The sequence below is a fragment of the Dendropsophus ebraccatus genome, chromosome 5 (assembly GCF_027789765.1).
Source record: "Dendropsophus ebraccatus isolate aDenEbr1 chromosome 5, aDenEbr1.pat, whole genome shotgun sequence".
In the NCBI taxonomy this organism is placed as follows: Eukaryota; Metazoa; Chordata; class Amphibia; order Anura; family Hylidae; genus Dendropsophus; species Dendropsophus ebraccatus.
In genome coordinates this window covers 139,444,141-139,466,792 of record NC_091458.1, presented here as the reverse complement: position 1 = coordinate 139,466,792, position 22,652 = coordinate 139,444,141, and the positions used below count along the sequence as shown (strand labels likewise).

General features: G+C 40.6%; 1 protein-coding gene across 2 annotated transcripts in view; it reads left to right on the top strand.

Moving 5' to 3' along the window:
• The window catches only part of ITPR3 (inositol 1,4,5-trisphosphate receptor type 3), a 162,483-nt gene that overhangs the window by 94,058 nt on the left and 45,773 nt on the right, over window positions 1-22,652 (top strand). For both annotated transcript variants that reach the window (XM_069971461.1, XM_069971460.1), the window contains exons 29-42: window positions 169-291; window positions 3,487-3,687; window positions 4,859-5,110; window positions 6,007-6,132; window positions 9,319-9,444; window positions 10,475-10,595; window positions 11,160-11,347; window positions 13,110-13,258; window positions 13,395-13,503; window positions 16,746-16,836; window positions 17,053-17,222; window positions 19,199-19,367; window positions 20,643-20,815; window positions 21,513-21,713. In XM_069971461.1, coding sequence (XP_069827562.1) covers window positions 169-291; window positions 3,487-3,687; window positions 4,859-5,110; window positions 6,007-6,132; window positions 9,319-9,444; window positions 10,475-10,595; window positions 11,160-11,347; window positions 13,110-13,258; window positions 13,395-13,503; window positions 16,746-16,836; window positions 17,053-17,222; window positions 19,199-19,367; window positions 20,643-20,815; window positions 21,513-21,713 — 2,199 coding nt within the window. The remainder of the gene's footprint in view (window positions 1-168; window positions 292-3,486; window positions 3,688-4,858; window positions 5,111-6,006; window positions 6,133-9,318; window positions 9,445-10,474; window positions 10,596-11,159; window positions 11,348-13,109; window positions 13,259-13,394; window positions 13,504-16,745; window positions 16,837-17,052; window positions 17,223-19,198; window positions 19,368-20,642; window positions 20,816-21,512; window positions 21,714-22,652) is intronic.

Sequence of the window (22,652 nt, the reverse complement as noted above, 5' to 3'; positions counted from 1 at the left end):
TGTTTTCACCCAAACTCATACATTAGCCAAATCTAGGATTAAATAAAAGTATAAACCTTCACTTTATTGTTTTCCTCTGTTTAGAATATGCTGATGGATATGTACTGTGTGAACAAGGCTGTAAAAGATGAAATTCACTGGACTCATTTGTTTGCATTGTTTTAACAGGGAGACATGAAGATGAAGGAGATTTTGAAGTACACGCACCAGTTCTTGCAGAAGTTCTGTGCTGGGAACCCAGAGAACCAAACCCTGTTACACAAGCACTTGTCTCTGTTCCTAACACCTGGGGTAAGTTACAGGATATCCAGAGTTACTTATGATATATATATATATATATATATATATATATATATATATATATATAGTTATTCTATTAGCATTAGAGTCTATTAGTCCCTTGAACTGTTAGAATGAGGGGCATTGGGTTTCTTTGGCTTCAGATAGTCTCACAGTTCCCAGACTCTCCCTGATTTTTGCATAAACAATCACTTCAGGCATTGATCACAGTGGGTCTCACTGCTGAGACCCTCTGTGATCAGGAGATGTAGCCATGAAGAGAGCGTGGCAACGCATTTCACTCCCTGGGAGGCAACTAATTCCGATAATGTAGCCTCGCGGACTAAGGGTCCTATTAAACAGGCTATTGGTGGTCCGATCAATAATGCAAATGAGCACCGATCTGCTAGATCAGCGCTCGTTTACTAGGCCTATTACACGGCTCGATTATTGTTTAGCAAGGGCTGCATGGAGATCATTAGTGATGTCCATGCAGCCCTTGCCCTAAACTGTTATACATTACTTCTCCATACTCGCGGTCTTCTCCTGCCCTCTTCTTGCTTCCCGACACCGTGGCTGCAGCTCCTCTGAGCTGACAGGCCTCTCAGCCAATCACTGGCCGAGAGGGGACAGCGCAGTGGCCAGTGATTGGTTGAGAAGCCTGTCGTTGCAGACACCAGGCCAGAAGCGTCAGCAGTGAGCGGGGAACATCAGGGACACCAGGGGAGCACAGAGTGTAAACTTCATTATTTTGACACCATCATCAGCCGTTGGCCGCACACATCTTAAAAAATTGTCAGCAGATAAATGTTTTTATCCCAGACGGGTTTACATTCACTTATTGTAGATTTACCAACCACATTTACTGGAAGTTTGTTCCAAGCATCTACTACTCTTCCAATATAGTAATATTTTCTCATGTTGCTTCTGATCTTTCTCCTAACTAATCTCTCACTGTGTCCTCTTGTTCTTGAGTTTACATCCTATTACATACAGCAATAAAAAAACGTCCGCTGTTTGCAAAAGACGTCCGAAAATAACGATCATGTTCATTTTTTTTACGTCCGCGGAAAAAACGTCCATTATTCAATACACTGTGTACATTGGACGTCCGTCTTCTCATTGATTTCAATGATTTGCCATTGTAGTCAGTTAAATCGCGGCAAAAACAGACGTTTTTTAAATATGAAAATTAGCCGCCTTTTCAATATTTTTGACGTTGTGTGAACATAGCCCAACTGTTTTTCTTTTACACAAAAAACGGTGGTATCTAACAGTCCTATATTCTGTCTACATTGCTTATCACTCAGTACTCTGATAAGGGCGGCATTATCTTGTGTGTATTGTACATTGCCGCAGATAAGCATATGTATCCACGTAATATTTATTGCTACCCATACATATAAGAATATCTGCAAGACCACCAATGTCCGGAGACAGGAATGGAATATTCTAGTAGAGACCTAAAATACTAATGTGTTATAAAGCTCTCTCTATATATACAGTTGTGCTCAAAGGTTTACATACCCCGGCAGAATTTTTGTTTTCTTGTTCAGAGAATATGAACGATAACACAAAAACTTTTTTTCCACTCCTGGTTAGTGGTCAGGTGAAGCCATTTATTGACAAACTATTGTGTTTTTTCTTTTTAAATCATAATGACAACCCAAAACATCCAACCACACAACCCATTTTTCTTCAAGTGCCTCCTTATTGTGCATCCTGAAACAGCCACACAGCCAGTTTTCAGAGAGTCCTGGATTTCAGCTGAGGTTATTTGTGGATTTTTCTTTGCATCCCAAAAAATTTTACTGGCAGTTGTGGCTGAAATTTTTGTCAATTTGTATCATTTTCTGTGCATGTTATCAGGTCAAAATCACCAGGGTATGTGAACTTTTTATCAGGGTCATTTGGATGTTTTCGGTTGTCATGCTCGACCTGTCATTGGCTACAGCAGAACAAAGTGAAGGTTCTGGAGTGGCCGTCTCAGTCTCCTGACCTCAATATCGTTGAGGAAATCTCAAGCGCACAGTTCATACAAGACAGCCCAGGAATTTACAGGAACTGGAGGCTTTTTGCCAAGCAGAATGGGCAGATTTACCAACTGAGAAAATAAAGAGCCTCATCCAGAACTACCACAAAAGACTTCAAGCTGTCATTAATGTTAGAGGGGGCAATGCACAGTATTAAAGTGACACTGTCACCCCCTTTGTTCATTTTGACATCTCTACACAGGTGTAAAGGGTAAATTTAGTGTTTTTCATATCTTATTTCATATCATATGTCATGGTGCTTGTTCAAGTAAAAAGTGTCCTTTTATCAACTGCAGATTGTATTAAGTGGGCGTGGCCTCGCGGCACTAGCGCCACATAACCCCGCCCACAACGGCACAATTGGCCCCGCCCCCTCGCCGGCCATTGGAACAGGCTGGCTGAAAGGTCTAGACTCCACCCCCTTTACGTTGGACAACCAATGGGCGTCAAGGGGGCGGGGCCAACCGTGCAGTTGTGGGCGGGGTTATGTGGCGCTAGTGCCGCGAGGCCACGCCCACTTAATACAATCTGCAGTTGATAAAAGGACACTTTTTACTTGAACAAGCACCATGACGTATGATATGAAATAAGATATGAAAAACACTAAATTTACCCTTTACACCTGTGTAGAGATGTCAGAATGCACTAAGGGGGTGACAGTGTCACTTTAAGAACTGGGGTATGTGAACTTTTGATCAGGGTCATTTGGATGTTTTTGGTCGTCAATATGATTTAAAAAAGAGAAAACACAGTAGTTTGACAATAAATGGATTTACCCGACCACTAACCATGGGTGGAAAAAAAAGTTTTTATGTTATCATTCATATTCTCTGAAAAAAGGACAAGAAAGCAAAAATTCCCCGGTGGTATGTCAACTTTTGTCTTCTGCCCTCATTCCCTTCCCAATGGTCATGTCATGTGATCTCAAGCTTATGGTTAGGGAATAATGTTGCACATGTCTACATGTATGTTTTTTATTAAAAAAAAAATTACTATACTGAAAATTATTATTTTTTTTTTTTCTAAGATATTGGTTTTTGATAGGAACCACCCCCCCGCATCAGAAGTGACAATGTACCTGCAGAAGATTTCCAGGGTATCCTAGTGATAGGTGTGTAGGTGTCCAGGAAGGACTGTGATACCATAACTCACCTGTTCCTGTTTTGTCTTCCAGCTCTTGGAGGCAGAGACCATGCAGCACATTTTCTTGAATAACTACCAACTGTGCACAGAAATCCACGAGACTGTTCTCCAACACTTCATCCATTGTTTGGCCACACACGGGAGACACGTGCAATACCTGGACTTCCTTCACACCATCATCAAAGCCGAAGGCAAATATATCAAGAAGTGTCAGGACATGATCATGACAGAGGTAAAGAATGGTCGCCTGGCCCGATGGGGAGAGCAGGAATGAGTGTAGACAAAGCCAAAGGTGTCAGGCTAAATGTGGAAGTCATTGATGAATAAGTAGCAGTGATGCACATGGTTGCTGGCGGTTGTGGACTGATTTCCTGGGGTATACATAATATATAAAAGATAAAAAAAAACAAAGGGTATATAACCAACAAGTAGAAAACTGTATGTAACAGTGTAATTCCATGGAGAAATAAAAACACATCCATATACTTAGCACTAGCCGCTCTGCTTCTCAGCACTATATACTACTAACATCAGGAGTTAGTTACATTTTTATAAAAGTTTATAAGCCCACACACCGCGTCAAGGTTCCTGATTCGTGTAGGTCCCTAACTGAAAATGGCACAGTGCCACACCACGACCCCCATCACAGCGCCAGAGCGGGGAGCGACCCATCAGTGTAGCAGCCCCACCACTGCCAGACAACCCTCTGGGTACCACCACAGACACCGCCACAGAGCAAAAAATGGCCGCCACCTAGCACCAAGCCACACAAAGGCAGATGAACCTGCTCACTATGTGCTTTCAGCCAAAGGACTGTAGATAGTTATGCACTTTGATCATACTGTAACTAACTCCTGATGTTAGTAGTATATAGTGCTGAGAAGCAGATGGATCAGTGATAAGTTTATGGATAAGTTTAAACACTGGATAACCCCCTTTTACTCCAGTCCTCTAATTAATTTTTTTTTGTCCTTATATAAAAAAGAGCTTATTCATACCTAACCACTGTGAACACTCCCACCAATACTTTCCAGATGGACTTGTCTCACCAGTGACAGTCTGCACAGCCAATCATTGACCTAGGTGTGGCAGCAACCCCATCAGTGATTGGCTGAGCGGGCTGTCACTACCAAGAAGAGTCCATCTTGGAATTATTAATGGTAGTGTTCAGAGGGGGACCCAGAGAAGCCGCAGGAGGACCCGGGGTTATTTGGTTAGGTAAGAAAAGGCTCTTTTCTTATTTTCTATATAAGGGTAGCAATAGCTAAAACATTTTATAGGGTTGGAGTACCCCTTTAAAGTCCATCCGTGTACACTTAATAAAAACACACTTTTTTATGGACAGCTGTTTCTATCTTATCCCCCAACAATAATAAGTACAATCCAGTTCTTTCTTTTTGCAGCTGACAAATGCAGGAGACGATGTGGTTGTTTTCTACAATGACAAAGCTTCATTTGCATCAATGCTGGAAATGATGGCGGCCGCCCGTGATGGGGTAGATGAGAACAGTCCGCTCATGTATCACATCTCACTAGTTGATCTTCTCGCTGCTTGTGCTGAAGGCAAAAATGTCTACACTGAGATCAAGTGCACGTCTCTGTTACCTCTGGAGGACGTGGTACGGGTGGTGACTCATGAAGACTGCATCACAGAGGTGAGGCTTGAAGTCCGGCATCCATATGGGTAATAAATCCATAGATGCTACCAATAGACCTTAATGGTGCGTTCATACCTACAGGATCTGCAGCTGATTTTCTGCAGCAGATGTCATTTAAATAACTGAACACAGCATCAAATCTGCTGCAGATCTGCTGCAGATCCTGTAGGTGTGAACGCACCCTAAAGGAATTTTCTGCTTTGAATTAATCCTCTTGATTAGAAGAGACCTTTGACAATAACCTCATTACAAAGTGCCCTTCCCCCCAGCTGGAATACATTCACTAATGGCTGGGCCCCCGACATTTAGTTGCCTGTTTGCTTAGGCAGCTGGTTTAAAGGGGAACCTGTCCATGTCAGGAACTGTCCAGAGCAGGAGAGGTTTTCTATGGGGATTTGCTACTGCTCTGGACAGTTCCTGTCATGGACAGAGGTGGCAGCAGAGAGTCAGACTGGAGAGAATACACCACTTCCTGCAGGGCATATAGCAGCTGATAAGTACTGGTAGACTAGAGAATTTTACATAGGAATAAAAATCTGCATAACTTTATAACACCAGTTCATTTGAAAGAATTTATGTTTTGCCAGAGTACCCCTTTACCCAAAATCCATTGAATATTTAAAACAAATTACAAATACAAATTGTAATACTTTACAAAGTAAAATACAAATCTATATAGTTTTCTGGTACCAGTACATTTTAGAGAAAAACATGTTTTGTTGGAGTGTTCTTTTAAAACAAATTATGCTTCAAAAGAACATGATTTCCCTTATTGTATTGCTAATGTCTATTGTAATAGTTAATTCCCCTTTTTTAAGTCGCTGCTGTAACAGAATTATTGCAGATTCCGACGTTCTCTCTTTTTACCTATGTTGAACAATTTTGTTTCAAAGGTGAAAATGTCCTACGTGAACTTTGTGAATCACTGTTACGTGGACACGGAGGTCGAGATGAAAGAAATTTATACAAGTAACCACATCTGGATTCTTTTCGAAAACTTCATCTTAGATATGGCTCGAGTAAGTGTGAGAGAAATCAGGTGGGATTGTTAGTTTGCCATAGGGGTCAGAGCTTGGGAATGCTGCATAGTGATGGTGATCCCATAATATCTAGTGATGTCTGTGATGATAGTGATGTCTGTAATGATAGTCATGTCTGTAAATTACAAACATCACTATCATTCCAGACATCACTATCATTACAGATATCACTATCATTACTGACATCACTATCATTACTGATATCACTATCATTACAGATATCACTATCATTACTGACATCACTATCATTACAGATATCACTATCATTACAGATATCACTATCATTACAGATATCACTATCATTACATACATCACTAGATATTATCGACATCTCCATCATTACAGATATCACTATCATTACAGATATCACTATCATTACTGACATCACTATCATTACAGATATCACTATCATTACAGATATCACTATCATTACATACATCACTAGATATTATCGCCATCTCCATCATTACAGATATCACTATCATTACAGATATCACTATCATTACTGACATCACTATCATTACAGATATCACTATCATTACAGATATCGCTATCATTACATACATCACTAGATATTACCGACATCTCCATCATTCCAGACATCACTATCATTACAGATATCACTATCATTACAGACATCACTATCATTACAGATATCACTATCATTACAGATATCACTATCATTACAGACATCACTATCATTGCAGATATCACTATCATTACATACATCACTAGATATTACTGGCATCTCCATCATTACAGACATCACTATCATTACAGATATCGCTATCATTACAGATATCGCTATCATTACAGACATCACTATCATTACAGATATCACTATCATTACTGACATCACTAGATATTACAGACATCACTATCATTACAGACATCACTATCATTACTGACATCACTATCATTACAGACATCACTATCATTACTGACATCACTATCATTACTGACATCACTATCATTACAGACATCACTATCATTACAGACATCGCTATCATTACATACATCACTATCATTACAGATATCGCTATCATTACAGACATCACTATCATTACAGATATCGCTATCATTACAGACATCGCTATCATTACAGACATCACTATCATTACAGACATCACTATCATTACAGATATCACTATTAGAGATGAGCGAACCGGGTTCGGGTTCGAGTCGATCCGAACCCGAACGTTCGGCATTTGATTAGTGGTGGCTGCTGAACTTGGATAAATCTGGGAAAACATGGATACAGCCAATGACTATATCCATGTTTTCCACATAGCCTTAGGGCTTTATCCAACTTCAGCAGCCACCGCTAATCAAATGCCGAAAGTTCGGGTTCGGATTGACTCGAGCATGCTCCAGGTTCGCTCATCTATAATCACTATCATTACAAATTGTAATGATGGTGATATCTGTAATGATAGTGATGTCGGTAATATCTAGTGATATCTGTAATGATAGTGATATCTGTAATGATCGTGATATCTGTAATGATCGTGATATCTGTAATGATAGCGATATCTGTAATGATAGTGATGTCTGTAATGATAGTGATATCTGTAATGATCGTGATATCTGTAATGATAGCGATATCTGTAATGATAGCGATGTCTGTAATGATAGCGATATCTGTAATGATAGTGATGTCTGTAATGATAGTGATGTCTGTAATGATAGCGATATCTGTAATGATAGCGATATCTGTAATGATAGCGATGTCTGTAATGATAGCGATATCTGTAATGATAGTGATATCTGTAATGATAGCGATGTCTGTAATGATAGTGATGTCTGTAATGATAGCGATGTCTGTAATGATAGTGATGTCTGTAATGATAGTGATGTATGTAATGATAGTGATGTCTATAAGGATCAATGATAGTGATGTCAGTAATGATAGTGATATTTGTAATGATAGTGATGTCTGTAAGGATCAGTGATAGTGATGTCAGTAATGATAGTTATATCTGTAATGATAGTGATGTCTGTAATGATAGTGATGTATGTAATGATAGTGATGTCTATAAGGATCAATGATAGTGATGTCAGTAATGATAGTGATATTTGTAATGATAGTGATGTCTGTAAGGATCAGTGATAGTGATGTCAGTAATGATAGTTATATCTGTAATGATAGTGATGTCTGTAATGATAGTGATGTCTGTAAGGATCAGTGATAGTGATGTCAGTAATGATAGTGATATCTGTAATGATAGTGATGTCTGTAATGATAGTGATATCTGTAATGATAGTGATGTATGTAATGATAGGGACGTGTGTGATGATAGTGATGTATGTAATGATAGTGATGTCTGTAATGATAGCGATGTCTGTAATGATAGTGATATCTGTAATGATAGTGATATCTGTAATGATAGTGATGTCTGTAATAATAGTGATATCTGTAATGATAGTGATGTCTGTGATGATAGTGATATCTATAATGATAGTGATGTCTGTAATGATAGTGATGTCTGTAATAATAGCTATATCTGTAATGATAGTGATGTCTAATGATAGTGATCTCTGTGATGATAGTGATATCTGTAATGATAGTGATATCTGTAATGATCGTGATATCTGTAATGATAGCGATATCTGTAATGATAGTGATGTCTGTAGTGATAGCGATATCTGTAATGATAGTGATGTATGTAATGATAGTGATATCTGTAATGATAGTGATGTCTGTAATGATAGTGATATCTGTAATGATCGTGATATCTGTAATGATAGTGATATCTGTAATGATAGTGATATCTGTAATGATAGTGATGTCTGTAATGATAGCGATATCTGTAATGATAGTGATGTCTGTAGTGATAGCGATATCTGTAATGATAGTGATGTATGTAATGATAGTGATATCTGTAATGATAGTGATGTCTGTAATGATAGTGATATCTGTAATGATTGTGATATCTGTAATGATAGTGATATCTGTAATGATAGTGATGTCTGTAATGATAGCGATGTCTGTAATGATAGTGATATCTGTAATGATAGTGATGTCTGTAATGATAGTGATATCTGTGATGATAGTGATATTTGTGATGATAGTGATGCCTGTAAGGATCAGTGATAGTGATGTCTGTAATGATAGTGATCTATGATAGTGATGTCTGTAATGCCAGTTCCCTCTGCTTTCTCCAGGTGTGTAATAAGCGCGAGAAACGTCTTTCTGATCCGACCTTAGAGAAGTATGTCCTCACTGTGGTTTTGGAAACAATAAGATCCTTCTTTAACTCCCCCTTCTCAGAGAACAGCACCTCTCTTCAGGTAAGTGAATGGCTCACAGTAGAGTCCAGATAACCTTTCTATATAGTTTTTCATATTTTTTAGCACGCAAATATTTTAGAAAACTTATAAGGCCGGAAGAGGTATGAAGGTTAGCTGAGTTTAAAGCAAATCTTTATCCCCCGGACAGCCTCCCCAAACAGCTAGTATCGTTTTGATGTCCTCATCAAGGCATGTCTGGTCCTGGGGTCTGCCTGCCTGCCTGGACTTTTCTGTATGGACTGTTATGTATATACTGTATATTCTGTTTTGTATGGACTGTTGTGTATATATATTCTGGTCTGTATGGGCTGTTGTGTATATATATTCTGTTCTGTATGGACTGTTCTGTATATACTGTATATTCTGTTCTGTATGGACTGTTATGTATATTCTGTTATGTATGGACTGTTCGGTATAGATTGTTGTGTATATATATTCTGTTCTGTATGGACTGTTGTGTATATATATTCTGTTCTGTATGGACTTTTCTGTGTATATATATATTCTGTTCTGTATGGACTGTTCTGTATGGACTGTTGTGTATATATATTCTGTTCTGTATGGACTTTTCTGTGTATATATATATTCTGTTCTGTATGGACTGTTCTGTATGGACTGTTGTGTATATATATTCTGTTCTGTATGGACTGTTCTGTATGGACCATTCTTTATGGACTGTTCTGTATGGACTGTTCTGTATATACTGTATATTCTGTTCTGTATGGACTGTTATGTATATTCTGTTATGTATGGACTGTTCGGTATAGACTGTTGTGTATAGCATGGGCTGTTCTGTATGGGCTGTTGTGTATGGACTGTAATGCATGGGCTGTTGTATATTTGCAGTTCTGTATGGATTGTTGTGTATGGACTGTTCTGTATGGGCTGTTGTGTACAGACTGTTGTGTGCGGACTGTTGTGTGCGGACTGTTGTGTACGGACTGTTGTGTGCGGACTGTTGTGTGCGGACTGTTGTGTACGGACTGTTGTGTACGGACTGTTACGCACTAATCATTTTACTGTTTTTAAGACTCATCAAACAATAGTCGTCCAACTGCTACAATCAACGGCTCGGCTTCTTGAGTGTCCTTGGCTTCAGCAGCAGTATAAGGGATCAGTAGAGGCATGTATAAGGGCCTTGGCCATGGTTGGTAAGAAATGTTACATTACTTTAACTGGGCTGCTCTATACCCATGCTGCTTAAATTAATATTTAATGGGGTACTCTAGTGACTTTCACATCAACTGGTGTCAGAAAGTTATACAGATTTGTAATTTACTTCTATTTTTAAATCTCCAGTCTTCCAGTACTTTTTAGCTGCTGTACGTCCTGCAGGAGCTGTCCAGAGTAGTAGCAATTCCCTATAGAAAAACAATCCTGCCCTGGACAGTTCCTGACGTGAACTGAGGTGGCAGCAGAGAGCACTGTGTCAGACTGGAAAGAATACATCACTTCCTTCAGGACATACAGCAGCTCATAAGTACTGGAAGACTGGAGATTTTTAAATTGAAATAAATTACAAATCTGTCTAACTTTCTTACCCCAGTTCATTTGAAAGAATTTATTTTTGCCAGAGTAACCCTTTAAATAAAATCTACTCAATATTTCAAATAATCAGGGTACAAATACAAATTGTAATATTCTATCAGGTGTTTACAATGTGGAGTAAGAAGCATCACAATTTTCTTCATTCTCTATTTTATTTTATTTTTTAGCAAAAAGTCGCAACATTTCCCTTCCCATGGATTTAGATTCGCATGTTAGTTCTTTACTAAACAGTTCCTCAAGTTCGCTTCAAAGAAATCAGCCCACCTACAAGCAGGCGACAACCTCCAGAACCTTCACTCGTGGCGGTGGCACACAGAATCAGTGGGACTACAAGAATATTGTAGAGAAGTTACAGGTCAGTAGGAGGGAGACATTGCTGGGTCCTACTCTGAGGTAGTAGGTGTGCAGGATTATTTCATCTGCCGCTAAGGAGACTCGGATGGGGATAGCGATTTACTTGATATGAGCGAGCACCAAGATACTCAAGTCTTTTCCAGTGCTCAAGTGCGCGACTTGAGTAACGAGCCACATTGAGAACAATGGAAGACTCAATTATTTACCAGATGAGTGGAGGGTACCTGGTTAATCTTAACCCCTTCAAGACTGAGCCCATTGATGCACAGATGTCCGGGTCAAATTAATGCAATGTTTCTCCCCACCTTCTAAGAACCATAGTTAAGGTGTCATTTTTTGCGCCATGATCTCTAGTTTTTATTAATATCATATTGGTGTAATAGAAAAATTTTGATCGCTTTTTATTTTATTTTTTTCTGATGTATAATTAAAAAAAATCAGCAATTCTGTTTTGTTTTGTTTTTCTGTTCACCGTGCGGGAATGTTATGTTTTAATAGATTGGACAATTCTGCACGCTTCGATATATAATATGTTTATTTATTTTATTAAAATATTTTTATAATGGGCAAGGAGGTATATAAAACTTTTATGGAGGGGGGAAGTTTATAAGTTTTTTTAAATACTTTTAAAACCTTTTTTTTTAATTACACTTTTTTTTCACTTTCAAACATGCAATCAGTAGATAGCATATACTGATCTATGCTATGCCATAGCATAGATGAGTGTTATCGCCAATCTATGCATAGAGCCTGCCTGAGAGCAGTCTTTATTCATAGATCGCCCATCCGACAGGACGTGGTAAGTGACTTACCCCCGCCTGTCGGTACAAGCGATCAGTCAGGAACGTATATATACATTACTACTGCACAGGGTATGTGCAGTAGGAACATATATATATACGGATTGCTGACGTGAAGGGGTTAAAATGCGACAGTCTGGCCTCCGGGAGGTTAGGTTAACCCACTGGGGACCAGACTGTGATCTGCTGCACAGCCAGTCAGTAGCTGAGGCGGAACAGCAGTCACTGATTGACTGAGGGGCAATAGTGAAGACAGATAGAAGACCAGAGGGGCACTGGCAAGTATACTTTCCCTGCCTCCTCCAACAGAACACAGTCTGCCCCAATGTGGTTTAAAATATACACTTGGGCTTTCTGGATCAGTGGCAAGATCCCCTGCTAATCCGGAAGGTCAGGTCTCTATGGATACAGAGATGCAGTCAGACAATCAGGCAATAATGCATTATCATCTTATTGTGTCTCTGTATCCATGAAGATCCGACCTTCCGGACTAGCAGAGGTTCTGACCGTTGGTCCAGAAGAGTGGATTGTGACAGGTATACTTCATTAAGGCTGTGGAAACGCATTTTGCGCAGCACCTTTTAACAAGCTTTTTGTATACGAGCAGCACTCAGTGCTCGCTCCTGTATCCAGTATGTTCCAGTAGCCCGATACTCAAACAAATACTATCCCCCATAGAGCGTGATCGCTCATCTCTACAATTTACATGTCAAGATGTGTTTTAAAGGGGAAAACTCATAAAATAGAACCACAGGTAAGTAATATTTCCTTGCGGCATGGCTTATTGTCTCACATCAACGCTGCAGCAAAGGAAGGTCCCCCGACCGCCATTCACTAAGAAATGTTATAAATCTATATAAAGGTGTGGGGGAGGGGTGGATTTAGACCCCACACTATACACGAGAAGCAAATGTCATGCGTTTACCATACTATACTATACTGACCTTTATTATTTGTCTTCAGGATATTATAAACGTGTTAGAAGAACAGCTGAAACCTCTTGTAGAAGCAGAGCAGTCTGTCCTTGTAGATGTCCTCCACCACCCTGAATTACTCTTTGCCGAGGGTACGGAACCTCGTGCGCGGTGTGAGAGCGGGGGCTTCATTTCAAAGTAAGATTTTCCATAGTCTGGACCAACCACTCATTTACATGGGTTTGGGCGATGGTTAGAGTTGAGCCATATGTCATTGCGCATTGTCATTGGAAATACTTCATAAATAGCTGACTTTTTTCAATTTTTTTTTCAGACTCATTCAGCACACAAAGAATCTTATGTCTAGTGAAGAGAAGCTCTGTATAAAGGTTTTACGGACATTACAGCAGATGCTAGTAAAGAAGAGTAATTATGAGGATCGGGTACGTTGTTGTTTTGTCGCCATTGTGAAATACATTTATATAAAAGTGTAAAAATATAAAATAAAGATCCACCTTCTGTTTCATTGTACACTCCATTATATTCCAGGATTCAGCTCTGTAAAGGAATAAAGTTGTGGATTAGTTAGATACTCCAAGTAGTCATAGGTGATACTTCTGTATTTAAGATTTATGGTGGTAACTAGTGTTGAGCAAACACCTAAAGGGAATCTGTCACTAGGTTTATGCCGCCTTAAATGAGGGCAGCATAAACTAGTGATAAGTTTATGCAGTGTATAACTTACATCATTCTGTTCAACCGTTCTCCTAATATGCAGAAGAATAGGATTTCCGCCGCCCTCTGGCTGCTTATTGACAGGTGACTGCCTATACTCAGCATGGATAGATGACTGCCAATCAGCAGCTGGTGGCCAGAGTTTTCTGCTTCTCATGAATATCCAGGACTACTGGGCTCATGCACATAATGGAGAGGACTAGTTATTGTCGATATTATTCAGAAGGAAATCTCTGAATCAGCTGCATAGAACAATGTAAGTGATACATCATTCTAGTTTATGCTACCCTGAGAAAGGACACCATAAACCTACTGACAGAGTCTATTTAAAGTGCTGGTGTCACAAAATAAACTAGATCTCTACTGATGCATTATGTTAAAAGAAACATATTCTAAGTCTACAGTCATTTCTTAACCAGGTTCCCCCCACTCGGCAGAGTGACAATTTGTCTGGTTAATCTATTGCTTTTGTTCAAATTTTTGTATATTTCGTCTATTTAACCCCTTGACCCCTTGGAGCAGGTATGGGAGTTCAGCCAGGGACTGCAGCTATTAGCGGGCACGGGGCATTTTTTTCTTGACACCGGGGAGGAGGTGACTGAGGGAAACGACGTCCACTCACCTCCCAGGTTCCAGCGGTGGGTCCCGTATCGCGACGCTCCCGGTTCCCGGCCACTTCCTGGTTTCTGACGCGTGACGTCTCAAGTACGCTCAGCCAGTCAGTGTCGGAGGCGGGATCTGTTTCAAGTCCACTCAGATCCCGCCTCTGTCACTGACTGGCTGAGCGGACCTGAGACGTATCGTCTCTGGCCTGTGTCAGACATGAGGAAGCAGCTGGGAACCGGGGACCTGAGCGCCGCAATGCGGGACTCTCCACTAGAGCCGGGGAGGTGAGTGGACGTAGTTTCCCTCAGCCACCTCCTCCCCGGTCCCAGGAAAAAAATGCCCCCCCCGCCGGAGTACCCCTTTAGGACCCCTCCGCTGGAACCGGGGAGGGGAGTGGACGCCGTTTCCTTCCGCCACCTCCTCCCTGGTCCCAGGAAAAAAATGCCCCCAATCCGGAGTACCGCTTTAATCCCCATCTGTGGTGGTCTACGGGCGGGATGCAATTGGGGAGGGGCGATCCCTGCTTCTGCCCAAGTCAGGCCTCAGCACTGCAATGGCACTGATTTCATTAATCAATGCAGTACATATGTGCTGCATTGATCTCTTTGAGAGATCAGTGGAGTTATTACAGAATTCGTCGGGGGAGCTACAAATTACTGTAAAAAAAAAAACTTTGTAGGTGAATACAAGCGCTATGGCACTTTAAACATGAGGAGGAAAAAAAATAAAGCACAAAAATGAAAATTGGCCTTGTCCTCAAAGGGTTAAGGGATGTTTAAAGAAAATATACAAAAAATAGGAATAAAAATTGTAATAGGTTTCTGCAATCCACTTTAGAACTTTTGACGGGTGTCAGTTATTGAAGGTTTATGGTGAACACCCCCCCCCCTATGCTCGCTCATCACAAGTAAGAACTTAGGAACATACAAACCACCAAATCTCAGACAGAGTTTTCTTCTGTTTTCCCTAAATACTGAAATCCTCGTCTGCAGGAACTCCTACACCCAGGGCTCTAAGTTATATTTGTACTTCAAACTCATTTGAAAAGTACTTTAAACTTTTTCCTTGTACAAATGTAAGTTTCTTTGGCCATAACTTTCCAAATAGCAGCTTTGTAGCCTCAGGAGTAATGATAGAACAAATAAAACGAGCGAAGAGCCGGCACGTTTCTCTTCCGGACCATAAAGCGCGATAGGAAACGTTTTTTTTTTATTGTATACAGTACTATTCATTCTACACATGTACATTTACATCATGCCTTGAGGCAAACTCTCATTTTGGTATAGATAGGTTAGTTGGGGTAGAACCCAGATTTAGTAGTAATGAATGAAACTATGCTGGAAAGTAGAATTCTGTTAAATACCTCCAATGCTGAAGAGTTAAAGGGGCATTTAAAGGGGTAGTTCAGAAAAAAAATCTTTCAAATCAACTGGTCCCAGAAAGTGCCAGAGATTTGTAATTCACTTCTATTAAAAAATCTCCAGCCTTCCAGTACTTATCAGTTGCTGTACGTCCTGCAGGAAGTGGTGTACTCTTTCCTTTCTGACACAGTGATCTCTGCTGCCACCTCTGTCCATGTCAGGAACTGTCCAGAGCAGTAGCAAATCCTCATAGAAACCTCTCCTGCTCTCCAGACGGGAAGAATGCAACACTTTCTGCAGGACATACAGCAGCTGATAAGTACAGGAACACTTGAGATTTTTTTTAGTAGAAGTAAAATTCAAATTTCTGGCACTTTCTGATACCAGTTGATTTGAAAGATTTTTTTGTTTCTGAACTGCCCCTTTAAGCCATAATACATACATTATCAATACAAAGCAAAATTTTTCGTGTACGTTAAAAAAAAACGATCAAAATGGATGCTCACAAATGCGTCTTTTTTTTTTTCATTCTTAAAAAAAAATAAAAAAATAAATGCAATGCAAAAACGCAGTGTGAACCCAGCCTTACTGTGAAAGGAACCCTATAATGAAATTTCAGCCTCAGCTTTGCTATTAGAATGTATTGGTGCTCAGCATCACTATGTAAACCAGGGGTAGGGAACCTTGGCTCTCCAGCTGTTGCAAAACTACAACTCCCATCATGCCTGGACAGCCAAAGCTTTAGCTTTGGCTGTCCAGGCATGATGGGAGTTGTAGTTTTGCCACAGCTAGAAAGCCACTGTTCCCTACCCCTGCTGTAGAGCGTTGTGTTCCCAGTGATCAGTATACAGATCAGCAGCGTCTCCATCCGCTCTGCAGCTTCATTATTAGTACACAGCATTGCAATATCTGTATAAATGAATCCTGCAATTTACGTTCTTCTCCCTCTCTGTCTGACTCAATTTTCCCTTCTGTCCCCATAGGGAAATTTACTAAGAAAAACCCTTCTAAATAATTACCTGCAAAACAAGAAGTCAAGTGCCAAAGGCGAGACAACCGACAGCTCTGCCACCGGTAATAAACGCTTCACCTCCCCAATAAATCAGGCCCACATAGTACACTACAGAAACACCATTGCGGCTTGTTGGCCGTGTGTATAACCCCCTGGGCGGTCCTCGCTATTATTTATAGAATTTATTGTAGGAAGAATAATAAGAATATTATATTTATCATATTATTTTTGATTTGCTGTATTCTGGGCTGAAATCATATTGCCATTTGTTTTGACAGGTCAGGACCAGGACTGGTCGGTAATCGCACCCATTCAGTGTAAGCTGGATCGGGAGGGAGCGACGAAACTCGTGGCCGACCTTATTATGAGTTCCAAAAACGATAAGATCTTTCAAGAAAGCATTTTATTGGCCATTAGATTATTGGATGGGGGTAACACGGAAATCCAGGTATGACAGAACAGTCACTGGAGTATGCCATAACATTGTTATTAGTGAGGGTTGAACCGCTTCAACGTAAAGGGGTACTCCAAAAAAAAATGCTTTATAGATATAGATTTGTACTTTATGTCTATTAAAAAATTGACAGTCGTCCAGTGCTTATCAGCTGCTGTATGTCCCGCAGGAAGTGGTGTATTCTTTTTAGTCTGACACAGTTCTCTCTGCTGCCACCTCTGTCCATGTCAGGAACTGTCCAGAGCAGTAGTAAATCCCCATAAAAAAACTCTTCTGCTCTGGACAGTTCCTGACATGGACAGAGGTGGCAGCAGAGAGCACTGTGTCAGACTGGAAAGAATACACCACTTCCTGCCGGACATACACCAGCTAATAAGTACTGGAAGACTGGAGATTTTTTTAAATGCAAGTAAATTACAAATCTATATAATTTTTATGGCACTAGTTGATATAAAAAAAAAAATCCCGCTGGAGTACCCCTTTAAGACAACTTGATACTTTGTCTCTATTACTTTAATTTAACCCTAAACATACATTATTAGGCTGGGTTCACACTACATAACGACCGTTTTCTTGCGCAAATACGGCTGTTGTTATGAAATACGGCCGTGTTTTTTATGTAGTGTGACTGTGAACATAGCCTTATACTGTAAGTATCCTTCATGTTTGGAAATGGCGGCATGACGTTGTGAAAATGTTGCGTTATTGCTTTGCTTGAGGGAATTTTTTCACAATAAATGAGTACTGCGGGTCATCTTCTAAATATTTTGTTTGGTTAAAGGGAACCCATCACCACAAAAATGCTACCTAAGTTATCATCATCATGTTATAGAGCAGAAGGAGCTGAGCAGATTTATGGGAAAAGATTCAGTATAACTTGTAATTGATTGATTGAAATCTCTTTTGTTTCCACGCTAAAGAGTCCAGTCCACTGAGTGACCCCGCCCACTGGACTCCTTATCATAGAATTAGCATATATATATATATATATATATATATATATATATATATATATACAGTGGTGCCTTGGTTTAAGAGCGTTTTGGTTTAAGAGCTCACAGTTTTTCAAAATTGTGACTTGGTTTAAGAGCATTGCTTTGGTTTAAGAGCTCCCTGTACTGGGTGGGAGTGCGAGTGGGGGAGGGGTATGGTCTGCATAGCGGGGACTACAGCACTGTACTCTGATCCAGGAAGTCTCCCTCACCTTCCAAACCATAGCAGATCCACTTCAGGCTGGGGCTTACATCAGGGGACAGGACTGTGGAGGTAATCTCTTCATAGCTGTAACCCCTCTCTCTCCGGACAGAGAGTGCTGCATGTATGTGCCCACATCTGTCCTGCTCATTCCTTCATGCTCCCTGCAGTCTCTGTCTGCCCTTGTGTTTCCCATCCTCTCCATTACTGTACAGTAACTTATAATATCACATATTCTGCTGTTTCTGAATATTTGTTTCATCTGTTTTACATGTTATTCAGAATAATAAATGATTATTTTGGGGTGTGGAACCAATTGTCTGCATTTTTATGATTTCTTATGGGAAAATGTGCTTTGGTTTAAGAGTGTATTTGGATTACAAGCGCGGTCCTGGAACGGATTATGCTCGTAATCCAAGGCACCACTATATATATATATATATAAAGATATATATCAATCTGCTCAGCTCTTCCTGCTCTATAACATCATGCTGATAGCTTAGATAGCATTGTTCGGTGATAGGTTTCCTTTAAAGACTGAACCTGTCTGCACCCTGAGATTTCCTGATGTTGAGCCGCTTCCATTTCTTTACCTGAAGGTAGCTACAGGTCATAGGACGGCTCACATCAAATCTTCCTTTATATTGAAGCTCATAGAAAAAAACATTACACAAAACAATGTATAGATGTACAGTATAGGAGTAATAATCAGTGTTACTGTCCTATCTGTCTGTAATCCCAGTGTTCACCACATTTCCCCATCTGTTTCTTCCTAGAATTCATTTTACAATTTAATGAAGGGCGACAATAAGTCAGAAAAGTTTTTCAAGGTTTTGTTTGAAAGAATTAAAAGCGCTCAACAAGAAATCAAATCCACAATGTCGGTGAACATGAACGATCTGGGGGCAAATGAAGCCGAGTCAGGGGCAAATCTTACCGCAAAAGGTAACCTAGAATGGCGTATGCATTATCCCTGAAATATTTACTTTGCTGAAAGAGTAGTAGATGCTTAGGACAAACTAAGCAATCTATGCGGATTCAGAATATGTGTCAGCTGTATTGTATGTGCGCAGTGATATCTATAGCTCTGACCACAGTGTTACACATCTAACACATATTTAGGCTACATACACACGTTCAGTAGTTTTCAGGACGGTATATGATGCTCGCAATCACCCGTAATCCTCCGTATTGCATCAATATTCTTTTTTTTTTTTTTGGATCAGCAAAGAAGAGGAAGGTAATAGTTAACAGAGTGGGAATGGTTTAAAATGACCATTTATCTGTTTTTTATGGTTTTGCGGACGTTACGGACATTTCTTATGTGAAAATGATGGACTCTGCCATAGACTACTATAGGACACAGATCTGTGCCACATCTACGCTCCATACTTAGCTTAGCAGTAGTGTTTGCGGATTAGGGATCTGTAAAACTACGGATAGTAGTTGTCTGTAATTGTTGATTCGCAATTACAGACAGTATTACGGTGTGAATGTAACCTGACTCCTCTGCATGCTTTATCTTTGGCTCCGTTCACACGGAGTAAAACTGACGGGATTCTTTGCCGCAGAATCCCGCCAGCCTCCCTGTCATAATGACAGTCTATGGGAGGCTTGTGCGCCTCCTCTCTCCGTGCTGAAGCATGGACATGTCCATTCTTCAGTGTGAAGAGACGAGGAGAGAGGAGGCGTGCGAGCCTTCCATAGACTGTCATTATGACAGGGAGGCTGGCGGGATTCCGCGGCGGAGAGTTCCTCCAGTTTTTCTCCGTGTTTACGGAGCCTTTCTCCGGCACAGGATATTCTCCCTCACAAAGGAGTCCTGATCCTCACTCCATTCCCCACATTTCTCTGACATGTCAATTCTTTGGGCAGACGGCGGAATTGGTTTGAGAATATCATTGAGTCTTTGGGACAAGCGTACCTTCTAGCGGAGTCCGCCACACACATATTCCATATTGGGGACATAGTGGCCCCATACACACATACTGACACGAATACACAAGTACACCACAGTGTTTAGGACTGAGCAGCGCTGTTGTCCATGAAACACTTGTAGAGTAGTGATTGTTCACTAGGAGATGATCTGTGCGACAGGAAAGTCTCTATATTAGTAGTGCAAATCATAATGCTTTACTATTAGTGATATAACGTGTTGTGAAGATGAAGGTAGTAAAGATACTTATAATAACCTTATAATGGGGACTTTTTTCTCTTAAGGTATTGTGGTGCCCGCTTCTTCAAGAACGGTAACAGGAGGACCCCACCATCGCATAGGACATGAGGGGGGGGAGCTGGGGGAAGGGAATGAAGTCGGTCCTATTGTCCTAATAATGGAACCCATTTTGAGATTCCTTCAACTCTTGTGTGAAAACCACAACCCAGACCTGCAGGTAAGAATCAGTTTCTGGACAGCAGATATGGAGAATATATATATATATATATATATATATATATATATATATACTGTATATATGCAGTTGCATTCTTTATTTCATGGTTAAATATCACAGACCGTTAAACAGTTGCCTGGTGTTCCATTGCGTTACACACCATTGTCTAGTGGTCTGTGTCTGTAATCCAAGTACCAAGGGGTAGATGGGTAGGAAAGGCCGATTTGCAGACGTAGCGGCATAGGGCGGTTTCGACTATTACTGCAGTAACATTGTGTATATATATATATTGCTTTAGACTGAAAGAAAAGATGTGTAGACTCTTGTTGCAACCTCCCAACTATTTCCGTAATGTAGGTATGGGGTGTGTGCCCATATACTGGTCTTACATAAAGCCCCGCCCCCATGGCCTCTGCTGGGGGTACTAAAAGGCGCACACCTCTCGGTTAATCTGGCAGATCTGAGGTTAATGTACGGCACTGTTCTGGAGATTTTCTCCATGGCTTATTTTCTGGCCTTTCAGTACTTTATTACATACATGTCTCCTAGTTGGTTATCCATCTTGGGTCACCACATTTTCTCTCCATCTACCATACGCCTCCATCTTTTATCAGTATTTCCCAGTCTATAAGAAGTAATGATGGTTTTTAGTAACTGTATAATCTCTTTATCTTTCTTCTTTTCCTTTTCCCATCAGAATTTCTTGCGCAATCAGAGTAATAAAACCAATTACAACTTAGTGTGTGAGACGTTACAGTTCCTGGATATCATGTGCGGCAGCACCACCGGGGGGCTGGGGCTTCTGGGTCTATACATCAATGAGAAAAACGTAGCCCTTATAATCCAGACATTGGAGACCCTCACAGAATATTGCCAAGGACCGTGTCATGAGAACCAGGTATGTCCTATGTGTCCTGTGAAAAGTACCAGGGATAAGACAGTAATGTAGTCAGTCAGGCACAGGATTAGGGCAGGCGGCTTGAGTCAGCAAAGGGAGAGGCAAACTGTGAAATGGTATATAATAGGTTAGGCAGGCAAGCTTAAAGTGTCACTGTTGTGAATTTTTTTTTGCAGAAATCAATAGTCCAGGCGATTTTAAGAAACTTTGGAATTGGGTTTATTAGCCGAAAAATGCATTTTTATCATGAAAAAGCAGTTTGAAGCTCTCCCCCTTGTCTTCATTGTTCTCCTATGGAGAGAGCTAAATAAAAGACCAAAACAGGACAACAAAGAGTTAATCTACAAATCCCTCACCCTCTATCTCCTCTGACCACTGACCTCTCTGAGCTCTGATTACAGCTGTCACCCAGCTCCTGCCTGGAATCCATCTGCTGCCGGCTAACTCCCTCCTCCCCCTCCCCTCTCCATAGAACAGACAGAGTGTGACTCATGCAACAAGTCACAATTTCCAGATTTTTTGCAGTGGATGGAAAAGAGGAGGGAGGGGGGGGGGCACCTGGGAAAAGGTTTTTAAATGCAGATAATGGCATATTTGGCTAATAAACCCAATTACCAAGTTTCTTAAAATCGCCTGGACTATTGATTTCTATTGATACGACAGTGACTCTTTAACTCAAAAAACAGCCACAGAATACCAGCGGAATAGCAGACATAAGAACACAAGGATCCAGAAACACTCAGACAAGGAGGAACAGGTGAAGTGACCCTAAATAGCTGCAGGCAGAACAGTATTTTTTTTTCAAACAGAGAGGGATAAGCAGAACAGGATTGGAGGAGGCAGAAGTAGGTGGAAACACACTGGCCCTTAAAACTCCAGATAAGTGGCCACGCGTGCACCCTGATGGACAGAGGTGGCACCCCATTTGATAATAATATG